Below are 11994 nucleotides of genomic sequence, written 5' to 3'. Positions count from 1 at the left end.
TGTATTAGTTTAAATTTTAATTAAAGTTTTTTTCGCTACTTCGAGCATTTACTTTTCTGTTCTGCAAGTCACTTGATCAAGTAGTTAAATTTACCTTGCACAAGCCAGCTAGTTTAAATTCTGCCTAGAGTAAAACCAGTAGTTAAAACTCCCAAGTTAAAGCGTGGCAGCAGCCAACCTTCCCTGTTCACTACTCAGACACTCGAAACACCAACTTCCTTGTGGGATCGACCCCGACTTGCCTCTTTACCGTTTAAGTTGTGCAAAATACGGGAGTTATAAATTACTTTGGCAAGGAGGAAAGAGCAAGAACTAGAGTGTACTGATCAAGTGGCAACGACAATTGCTAACTGAATCAATCGGTTCGGTTATCATTCCATATAACTTGATCCGTATTCTATCTGTGTTTTCGACCCTTTCCTAGACCTTCCAATCGCCTTCCGCTGAAGTCTAAGCATCACCAAATCCATCTCACACTGCTCTCCGTTCTCTCTCTCTCTCACGTTTTTTTCCATCAACGCCGAGACACGGCCGTTAATCAATCGCCGTCGTCGCCGTTGCTGTGTGAACAGAGCCGGCGCCGCACCGCCTTTTCCTTCAGCGCGTCGTTCAGCCACTGAGACACGGCCGTTAATCAATCGCCGCCGTCGCCGCCAAGGATCAGTTGCTATCGTGCCCTCTGCTTGCTATCCGCCGTTGCTTCACGTCTAGGCCGACGACGCAGGCACCGTCGCCCTGCGCTGCTGCTGTTGGTGGTTGCGAGGATGCTGATTGGAGTAGGAGTCGTCGCCGTCCGGCCGGTGGTCTTCCTCTCATTCGGTTCTCCGCCACCGCTGCCATCATCCTTCCGCTCTCGGAGTTCACTTGCCCCTGTCCGGTCAGCCCTCCAGTCACTCCACGTTGCCGTCACTCTCTCTTCAATTGGAAAACCCAAAAATTTCAGATTCCTAACTTCACATTCCTCTCTCTAGTCTACCCGTTAAATTTTCGTGAATTCAACGATGCTTGGCTGATTTGATGAGTAGTAAATGTTGTATTGATTTCTCTTTTCTCCCCGTTTCCAATTCCAGAAACAAAACAAACGTATTTCTTCTCTAAATGTGCATATACATATACCACAGCTTTATTTTAGGGTTTGTTAAAGAGATTTGTTCCGATTTTTCAGCGATGCAGAAGATCATGGCCAAAAATCTAGTAACTGAACGTTGAGGGGAGTAATCTGCTGTTTTTATTCTCTTCGGGTGATTGGGTTTCGAATGAGAATGGGCTCAAGAAAAAAAATAAAAATAAAAATATGTTTTTGGTCCATAGTTAGTGGCTTCAAATTGGGCTAGGAGAGAATAATTATTTGGCCCAAAAGTAAAATCCTTCTCCCGATAAAAGAAACAAAGGGAAAAATTTTCAGGTGCACAAACGATGTCACTACGAGAACAAATAAAAAGGGTAGAAAAAGTCGGGGTGTTACAGTGACACTTCCTTGTTTGTTTTTCTGTGGAGTTCGGACATGATAAATGCGTTCTAGAAAATCACACATTCCAAGATGGGATTTCTCGTGCTGTTAAACTAATAACTGCAGTTGAAGGTCGTATTTTCATATTGTTCTCGAGGACGGTCATTCTTGTAAAACATCGTATTCTCCATAGTGCTTCACAATGTGGTATAAGGATTGTTTCTGGTTGCGTAGCCACTTTTAACATGTTACGCAAGATCAGATCACTTAATTAGATCGCAGATACGATCTCTTTTCGTGTAGGGATACATCTCCCTAACAGGATTGAGGGTACACTCATTTGGTTATGACCTGGTTATCATAAAGCCATCGGAAACTTCATATTGTCCTCATCATTAAAATGTTCAAGAGACGCCCATATGTCATAGATAGCTTCTTGGTCCTCGTGAGATCGTTACCATCTAAGAATAGATGGGTTCATTCATAAGGCTCATTATTATACATTTGGTATTGTTCCAAAGCACCACATCATAAATCGTGATTGCGACAAGACATAAGGTAGAGGGAAAAGGTGTGGTCCGCTTATAGACCCATTCGTCAACATCTCCTTTTATTTAAAAGCAAAATTAGGGGTTTGCCCTAACTTCACTAAATCCTTTATCATTTCATAAATTTGACTGCGCAGTCACATAACATTTCATAACATACCATATCTGATCTTGTGTGAACCGGGAATGTGGCCATATTCTACGACGGTCATTGGACCAGCCAACTCGAAAGCTATCACACGGTCCCATATGTGTACACTAGTCCGAGTAGGGTTTGCGGCTCTACTGGGACCCGAATTCGATTTAACATGCTTGGCATAGCCAACAGATAGGTAATCATAAACAAAACATGGCATGACAACTCATTCAAAAATATTCACGTTTTCACATAAAATCACTTTTGAACGAAAAGCCCACCTCTGTTGCTTAAACTTTCAAGTGATCGTTCCTCTACTTGCTTTCACTTGTCGTGCGACGACGTCCCTTTATAAACAATGATATACTTAATTAGGCTTAAGTAATTATTTGTCTAGTATGCATGCATCCCTAAATGTGTGTTATTTAATTTGGCGAAACATTAGGGGGATAAATTTCGACGTTCTTGTCATACTAATGTTTTAATTAGTAGCTCATACTATGATTTAAATTATCAAAAATCCATTTTCGAATTTAAACCCTCTTGGATTTAATTACGTAATTAAATTAGGATTCTTACCTTGACTAATAAAAGTCCAATTTAATCATTTATTGGACATTATGCTAACACGACCAACACTTTCCTTTCTTCCGTGGCTTAAGGAATTACATTTTATAATCTCAAATTTATCTAGGGTAGTGGCCCAAACGAATTAAATCAGTATTGGCCCAAAGGATTAAATTTGAGGGGGGAAATAACACTAAGTCCAATTTTATTAGCATAGTGGCCCAAATTCTATACTTTTTTTTAATAAAGAAAATGGCCCAATTCAATTTGAATGGGCATGGCCCAATTCCTACCCCCAATCCGTCACTCTCTCTCTCTCTCCCTCGTTTCCTTCTTCAATTTTTCCCAAACTTCCAATGGGAAACCCTAGCTGATCGGCACCCCCCCTCTCGCCGTCTCACAGGCGTCCCACCGTCCCCGACGAATCGGAGCCCTCATCCTTCAAGCTCTCGCCGTCCTCTCTTCGGAACCGAGAGGCAAAGCCTAGATCGTGCAGCGGCGACGGTGTTTCTTTCGCGGTGGAGCCACCGGTGGAAGGAAGGCGTCGCCTCCTCCACCTCACGGCGTCTTCCTTCGACCCACCACCGCCGTTCTGCAACGAAGCACACACTTTCGCTCCCTTCGGCGACGCTCAGTTTTTCTGCTATAGGGGAGTCGCGCAGGTGGCGGTTTCGCCGTCGCCGAGGTCCTGTTGTAGCTCGCCGTCGAGCCGCTCCTACCGGCGATTTGCTATTTCCTCCGCCCTAGTTCCCCTACCGCGATATTGCCTCAAGCTACGCGGCGTCGTGCAGCGATCGGGCGGGGGCAGCTGCTCGTCACGCCTTCCATTCCATACCGTTCTATCGCCAAAGCTAACTCTCTTCTAGCCTATCTTATTCTCCTTGTTATTGGCTAGTTTTGATTCGCATTGAGATGTTTAGTTTATGGCAGATTCGAACAAGGTTTTGATTCTAGGCTTAAGGTTATTAGTCCCTATTTTATTGATCGGATTTACTCGTTGACACCATTGGGGTGAACCTATGTGATTATGTGATGAGTTCCTAAGTTCCGAGAGCTGAGTATCCCTAAGTCGTCGGCTTGAAAGGAAAAAGGGCAGCCATGTTTCGTTTCCCTTGTTTACACGATGGAGGATGGTTCCTAACCTCCTTATACTTGTTTCTTTCCATTGGTTCATTGGGAAATCATCATGCTAAAAGATGTCTCGATGTGACAGTGCTTCTATGTGATGTTGTGATCTATAATTCGTGTTTGAGAGAGTGGTGTGTTACCTCTTTGTGATTGAGACAGCAATGGGGCTGCCCTAGTTGGTGTGCACCGAAAGTCCACTCTCGTCTCTATACCCGGTTGAAATTGGTAGTGTGTGGTGGGGAGAACTTGTTGCATATAGAGGGGGTCTTATAGGTCTTCTTGTGTACTTGGAGTTTGTTAGGACTTTTGACAGAGATGTACTCTGAATCTCTGGCTCATTGCTAACACATTTTGGTGGTTTATGGGGTGTGTACTCGTGAAATAAATGTGGCTGCTGCACACAGGCCTTACCCTGCAGTCCCTTTAACTGCATTTGGCACTTTGTGAATGCTTGGTACCTTGTTCATTTATAGAATTTGTCCCTTGTCGCAGGTGCACAATAAATGTTGGGGATTTTGTACTAGAATCCTTGGCAGTGGCAGGTGCACGACAAGGTTGCGGCTGTTAGCCGAACCCTGCAGGCTGCTGCGGTCAAGAACTGATACGGCTGCTTCATGGCAGCCTTCGGTTGGATTAGGGAGTGCAGGGGTGTTGCTAGCTACCTTTTTCTAATTCGGTATTACTTTGGTCTTCATTAAAAGGTAAGATTGCATCTTACTTTCAATATTGTTTGTTATTCTTTGGTAGTTCAAAAGGCTCATTTAACTTGTCTACATTTTGGCATTTTGTAGTGATGTACAAGTACTAGTTAGCTGGGAATCGGTCCCTTGCGACATGGTTCGGTGCCTCTGGCCCGACGGTCGATCGAGACACGGCTTGGGCGTAGTTTAGCTTGATAAGATGGGCACATGCTTGTTTCTTTTCAAAACCTTGCACCTCTTTACTTGTAACTTAATCACTTCGGTGTATGTAATCGAAACTTATGTTCTTAGTTTTCTTTCTTGTATGAAGTTGAAACGTTCACTTTGGGAAGAAAATAAAGAGAGCGCGATTTCTTTTTATTTCGCTCGGAACACTTTAAATTTTATTCCTTTTACGAATTAGCGAACACTTCTCGTTCACGAAAAATAAATACTTCCGTTCATAAGCCCAAATTAGGAAATTTAAATTATCCATCCGACTTCATCGTCGTCTAACGGATGTAAAAAGGGACGGTCATTATATTTCAGACCAGTGAAACAATTCTCATTAGATACATGTGTTAGTGGGCTACATCTTCCTCAAGTTCTCTTGGATCGAGGAATAAACCATCAGGGACTACGATCGTGCCTGATTGTATGAAGCAAATGACTACCGACTTTAGTGGCTATATGGTGATGGAAAAGAAAAAGAAAAAGATTCTTCTTGCAGAGAAAAAAGGGTTAATCCCCAAGAAATTTTAGCACACAGTTGGAGCGAGTATTGATTTGGATCACATGAAGAAAATTATGATTGTTTGATACATTTGTGTGAATGCCCGCAGTATTTGAAGTAGATGTTATTTTTAGCATGCAATTGTTAGATTGTCTTTTAGTTTAAACTTTATTTTGGCCTAGATTTATATTTAGTCTATTAAACTTTGTTTCTGAACAATTAACATTGAATGTATGGTAGAAACCTTTGTACTTTTTTACTTATGTTCTTTAGATTTAGATGCAAATTTTATTTTTATATTTATCTCACTAGTAGAAACATATATAATTGACATGATCATAATTTGTACATAACTATATTCATGCAGAATTATCTTGTATAAAAATTATATAATCACACACACCATATATGTAAATATATATCTATTTTGTATGTTGATAATAGAAATTAATTAACATTGCTTACTTATTTAAAAATATTATATAAAAATGTACTCAAGAGAATTTGAATGTAAACAGCTTCTGCTTCGAGAGAAACCTATTTGTGAGGGACTTGGTTACGTATAAATGACTCAAGCTTTGCCCACACAGCAGCATCGGTTTCTTCCTTAGAAACTTCCCTCAGTACTCGATCGCTTAGGCTAAGAATCAAAGTGCTATACGCCTTATCTTGGAGATCTTGCTTCTTGGCTCCATCCTTTTCATCAGCCTCTTCTTTGCTTCCCTTCAAAACCTCCCATAAGCCCTGCTGCATCATCACGGCTTTCATCTTGAGTCTCCATAGCCCAAAATCATTCTTGCCCGTGAATTTTTCCATATCAAACTTGGCAGTAGTCATCACAATGGGTTGTTTCCCACAGATAGCGCCAATTTGTGAAAAGCGACCAAGATTGCGAAATCCAAATGAGTGATCTTCGAATCACAATCAAAGAATTACGAAGATAACAGAAGATGCACAAACAAAAAATGTAAATGTCACGAGATATACGTGGTTCAGTTCCTTAGAACCTACAAAAAATGTAAATGTCACGGGGAGAAGATGATGACTATATTGATCACGATTGTAGATCGAATACAAGACGAAAGCTAGCTCTTGAACAAAGAGCTACACACTCTCAACATCACTAGCTACACTCATGCTCTCTATTCTCTGAAAACGCGATCAGAAAAGATGCAAACTAGCTAATGATAGCAAGTGTTTCTCTCAACTCACTCGATGAAGAAACTCGACTTGTCTTGATGAATTGAACTGAATCTTGAACTTAATGAGCAGTTACTTTGTTGAGCCTCCTTTATACTTCAGCTCCCTGATGGAATCAGCTCTTGAAACTGATTAACAAATAAACTTCCCATAACCAACTGTTTTACCCGCCAAGCTATTAAGTGTTTGATGTGTGACTTATTTTAGTCATCCAAACCAGTCTTAATCCCAACAACAGCCACAGCAGCCACATAATCAATTTCTTATTCATCAACTGTGGTTCCACGATTTTTACTGTAATATTGTTATTTGATTCCTTTGTATTTTCTCGCATACTATGTCTAATGTACTTTAATTTCACTAGGAACTAATTAGCACTATGAATTTTGAGTTATTTATGATCATATGATTATGGATTTTGATTAAGGTTTTTACTGGTACATAATATAATCCCTGCATTGTGACTAACAACTTGGGGCTAAGTTTGTTTTTTTGGTTTTCCCATGGGCCAAGAGCCACTGATTCAGGTTGGTCCTGAGGAGTCATCAGAAACCCCTGTTATCAATATCCTTTACCTTAGACCCTGGAAGGAACGAAGCAACAGCATGATGAGGAAATTGCATACAACAAAATCTTCAAATCTCAACCTTCGCAACCTATATTGGCTTCTCATTACCTGAAAATAACTAACGCAACAACAACGTTTTTGGAGCCTGCGGTCCAGGCTAAGTAACAGGCAGTGTTTTTCCTCAGTAGTTCTGCTAAATGAAAGGAACACTGTATCAGGTGCTCTTTCCTGCCTCTCTCAACCCTGTTAACATTCTGTCAGCCTGAAGTTAAAGAATCGTCCCTTTATTGAGGATGGTTGAGATTTATAAATTGTTTACTAGCGTGTACAACATAGTTACTCCATATTTGATACGATTATTATTATTATTATTATTATTTAGTTAGTTAATTATGGATTTGTATATCTTTTTCATATCTTTTGTCTTGCTCATTAAGTTAGTATCCACTATTATAAATAGTGGACATTGTTCTTTAGTTCGATCATTCAAGAAATATCAATTATCCTTCTATTTTATTTTCTCTTACTCTCTTTCCTTTCAAACGTGCAAAAGGCACAAAACCCTAATTTTGACGCCGGATTGATCGACGGGCAAAAGCTCCCGCGACGTTCGACGCAAAATCTACGAGTTAAGGAACTTCATCCTTAACAATTGGTGCTTTCATCGTGATCTCTTCCCCCGAATTGCTGTCTACATGTCGTACAACTACACCTGATATCAACTCCGACAGGCGGATTACCACCCATGGCAGCCCGTATCTCAACCCCTGCTCCATCCGATCAGAGCGTTAGATCAACAACCATCATATCCATATCCACATGATGGGAGACTCCACCCACAACACCATCCCTACCAAGCCCGTCAACCCACTTCCTGGGACCCGCCATGGCTGCGTCAGGAAACTGCGTATCGGCAACCACCGTCCTACGAGCCAGATTTGTACTCGCCACCACCGCCCCCTTGTTGGGACCCGCCAAGGTTGTGCACGCAGCAGGGATACTCTCAGCCTTATCAACTGCCTAAGCAGCCACACCACACCGCGCTCAGACAACCCACTAGCTGGGATCCACCTGCCTACTGGGAGACACCGGGACAACGCCCCTTCCACGAGGTCTCGGGATACGATCATCCGCTGCCCCCAACCATAACTCAAGATGGAATCAGCCCGCGCCGCATCCACCTTGTCCAGCCACCACCACAGCACATCCGACTCTCGCACAACTTCAACAATTGTTGGAAGCGTGCTACAGGATGGAGTCTCACCTTGTTGCAGCCGACCGACGCATCGACAACATGCTTCCTCCCGAGCTGCCTGAACCTGCGCAGCCCTACGACTCCCAAATTTTCGGGTTTGGGGACCTCGTTCAGCACCTTCCTCCATCAGGAAATAGCAAGGCTTCACCGGGGCAGTCGGGTTTAGTCCCCTATGACTCATTGGCTCCGCCGCAGCAGTCGAGTACAACACCACCACCCTTTGCGCTGCTTCCCGATACCGCCCGCGATCAGCCGCCGCCACCGTCGGCGTTGATTTCTGATTGTGATCGAGTTGAGGAAGACTTTGCTGATTCTGCCAAGACGATTCCTGTTTCTTCTGTTGGTTTTGGTAGACTTGAAAAGGTTGAGAAGATAGAGAAGTCCAGTCCAGATTCCGCATGTAAAGAGAAACCGGTTCACGGTTGCATCGAGATTCCCCAAGTTCAGATTGGTTTGGGTGGTTCCATTATGGACAACGCATCGCTAAAATTATTGAGTGATTCATCTCATGTAAGTATGAATCATCGATCAACATCGCTCGACGCCGATGCCCGGTTGATTCCTCCGCATAATGACACTCTTTGCTTGAGTATTCATGGACGCATTGATGCAGGGAGACGCTCAACTATTCGGTGTATGTTTGACCCAGGAGGATTCCTCGACACTCATCGTTGCTTCATGGTGCCCACCTTGAGGACAAGGTGGATTTCAACCGTGAGGGAGTTGATACGATTATTATTATTATTATTATTTAGTTAGTTAATTATGGATTTGCATATCTTTTTCATATCTTTTGTCTTGCTCATTAAGTTAGTATCCACTATTATAAATAGTGGACATTGTTCTTTAGTTCGATCATTCAAGAAATATCAATTATCCTTCTATTTAATTTTCTCTTACTCTCTTTCCTTTCAAACGTGCAAAAGGCACAAAACCCTAATTTTGACGCCGGATTGATCGACGGGCAAAAGCTCCCGCGACGTTCGACGCAAAATCTACGAGTTAAGGAACTTCATCCTTAACAATATTTCTTTGTATTGAAGAGTTTTTTTGGTGAGATATGTAGCTCCTTAAGGTGTAGAAGTTAACTGAATACTATACACAATTTGTCCATTTGCTATATTTGTTTGTTTTCTTATAAGAGATTTATTTCTACTATTTGTTAAATTACTTGCTGAAAGCTGCCAATTTTGATTCCTTGGCTGGTGATGATGCTATAGATTTTCTCTTATATTTGTCAGTTGTATTCTTAAGTGTGGATATAAGCTTAGCTGCCAAGTTTCAATTTCATATCTTCTTGCAATATTTCAATTAGATGGGGTGCATTCTTGTATATACTATGCATGCTTACTGTCTCCAAAGTGAGACTTTATGATTAGTAACAAAATGCATGTTTTCTTGGTTCATGCAATTGTGTGAGATGCATGTGCCCACACAGCATGATAATAATGGTTGTGACTTGCTGCTTACTAATAACGACAGTGATAACAACATTCTCCCTCTGAAAACTGGTAAGGAAATATTGTATGGTAACAGATACAAGGAGCTAAAATTGATCAACTTACCAAGCAACACATTATTTAGTGGTATGGTGAAGTTTCTATGTGGGTTGTATATCACTCTCAACGGGCTTTCCACTAAAAAGCTTGGCTAGATTTGGCATCACCTTTCTCCTCCTCCCGACTGAGAAAGAAGTTGACCGAGGAACAACAGGAGAAGCGGATCTCCGAGCCATTCCTCGTCTTGTTGGTGTCCTTTTAACGCTTTTGTTCATGGCTTTGACATGAAGTGCAGCCTCAGAGGGCAACTTTTCAGGCTCCATCATTTGCCTCCATTTTTCAAAGTCATTGTCAACTCTCTTTTTTGAATCTGTTGATCCTTCAGTTTCATGAACCTCGCGTTCTTCCTCCACTTGTAGCTCTCTAGTTTCCCTTCTGAAGAGCTCTGCTTTAATCTGAATTTCTTTCTCGCTTGCCTTTAAAGCTTCAACCCACGCCTGAGCAGCTGCAACCTTCTTGTCTGCTATCTCCTTCGCCCCAGCAGCATTCCCTTTCACGTACTCGTATTCAAACTTGGAAATAGTTATCGTTGAGCTAGGCCGGGAGGCTGAAGCTCTATTTCTTACTATCTTCTCAATAACAGATTTCAGATTCTCGAGAGCCAATGCTTCTGATGATTTGACAGCTTTGAGATCTTGTAACGCAGCTTGTAATCTTACCTCGCACAAGTCTATCTCCGTCTCTGATTTCTGAATTTCTGCCTTGACAACTGCAGTTTCTTCGCTGCTGAGCGACTTTTCTTTCTCGTGTGTTTCAGCTTCTGACTCGAGCTGTTCAAGCGTGAGATTGAGATTCGATATGATATCTTTTGCCTTGTCTTCAGCCGCGGATGTTTCTTCCAGCTTGGTTTTGGCTTTCAGCAGCTTTGAATTGAGACTTTGAATAAACATCTCTGTTTCCTTTTCTTCCTTCTTCAATCGAGCCGTTTGGTCCATGACATGTGTGAGCTCATCCCGAACGACATCCATAGAAGCCATAAACTGGAAGCTTCCTTCTTTAACTTGTTCCAATTCCTTTTTTGTTGCGACCAACTCTTTCAGCACCGACTCTAACAACAATGCAGAATCCACTCCATCAGCAGGTTCTTCCTGATACAGTGTAATTTCCTTATTTTCTACTCCCTTTTTCATTTCCTTAACTTGCTTGAGTTCACTCTCTAACATACTGATTTCTGACATGGTGGCCATCACTCTTGCTTCGACTTCAGTTTCATCAATGATGATGTTTTGCGTTTTCTTCTGAGATACCTGTATTGCAGATGCGTAGATTTGCGCCAGTTCTCTGGTTTGAGTTTCGATTTCTTCATACTCCTTAATGGCTTCGATTCGGGCCAACTCAACCAGTACGTGCTCTTCATTGACCTCCTCAATCTCCTTGGAAAGTGATTCAACTGAACCCAAGTAAGACTCTCTTTTCGAAATGGATGCATTCATTTCTTTCTCTGCCCGTCTCGTCTCTTCCATGACGGAAGCCATATCCATCTTGAGCTTGCTTAGCTCTCGTTTCACCAATTCCAATTCTGTAATCACTTTCTCACACTCAAAATTCGCATTGTCCCATTCTTCTTCCTCTCGCTTACCCATTCGCAGCTTCTCCAAGTCCTCCATCTGTGATTTTGCTCTTGCATTCGACTCATCAATTCTTCGCTTTAGATCCTTTGCCATTTTCTTTGCAGCAAACAGCTCAGATCTCGCTTCAGCGGTTACCTGCTCAGCGTTTTTTCTGCTCTCGGCTAAAAGGTTAGTATCTCTCTTTGCCCAATGGAGCTCTCTCCTTTTGACGAAAGGCTTCTAAAAATTAATACACCGAATTATAGTCTATTTCGTTGAATTTTATTTCACAGGAAATGCAAACTGAGGAATGTTTTTTTTTGTTTGTTTGCATACCTCCTGAAATGATGTTTCGAAGTTGTTGAGTTTGGAGTTGCCGTGGCTAATTCGCTGGCGGTAAGAAGTGACGGCCGCCTTGACCGAGCCAGGCCTGGTATCGGCCTCGGCTGGCTTCTCGTGGTCCGCCATTTCTGATGCTCTCACAGTATTATTCCTGTTCATAATTTGAGAATTTCTCCTATGGTTAAAAGAATGAAAACTAGGATCAAAGAGGATTGGATGGCATACCTTGGTTTGAAGAAAGAGAAGGTATAGAGATAAAGTGGAGGGTGATTGTGTAG

General features: G+C 42.1%; 1 protein-coding gene and 1 long non-coding RNA gene across 3 annotated transcripts; one reads left to right on the top strand and one right to left on the bottom strand.

The window, feature by feature from the left end:
* Positions 1-2988: 2988 nt before the first annotated feature.
* Positions 2989-4890, top strand: LOC121768812. The gene is made up of 2 exons (XR_006043420.1): positions 2989-4530; positions 4621-4890. It is a non-coding gene; the product is annotated as an uncharacterized LOC121768812 (long non-coding RNA).
* Positions 4891-9747: 4857 nt separating this feature from the next.
* LOC121768773 (protein PLASTID MOVEMENT IMPAIRED 2-like) lies at positions 9748-11994 on the bottom strand. 2 transcript variants are annotated; one of them, XM_042165318.1, is made up of 2 exons: positions 11711-11994; positions 9748-11611 (listed from the first exon to the last, which is right to left on the bottom strand). In XM_042165318.1, exons 1-2 carry the CDS (start codon positions 11873-11875, stop codon positions 9866-9868), a joined length of 1911 nt encoding a protein of 636 aa, XP_042021252.1. In that variant the 5' UTR covers positions 11876-11994; the 3' UTR covers positions 9748-9865. The 2 variants fall into 2 exon arrangements, with proteins under 2 accessions (XP_042021252.1, XP_042021251.1); XM_042165317.1 differs by having other exon boundaries at positions 9748-11614; positions 11711-11993.

This window comes from Salvia splendens, chromosome 15 (assembly GCF_004379255.2).
Source record: "Salvia splendens isolate huo1 chromosome 15, SspV2, whole genome shotgun sequence".
Classification (NCBI taxonomy): domain Eukaryota; kingdom Viridiplantae; phylum Streptophyta; class Magnoliopsida; order Lamiales; family Lamiaceae; genus Salvia; species Salvia splendens.
Note: the sequence above shows the minus strand (reverse complement) of the source record. Positions and strands in the feature narration are given on the sequence as shown.

Coding starts and splice junctions, on each gene's coding strand:
- LOC121768773 (XM_042165317.1), bottom strand. CDS start 11,875: ATGAACAGGAATAATACTGTGAGAGCATCAGAAATGGCGGACCACGAG. Junction 11,615..11,710: donor TCGAAACATCATTTCAGGAG/GTATGCAAACAA, acceptor ATTAATTTTTAG/AAGCCTTTCGTCAAAAGGAG.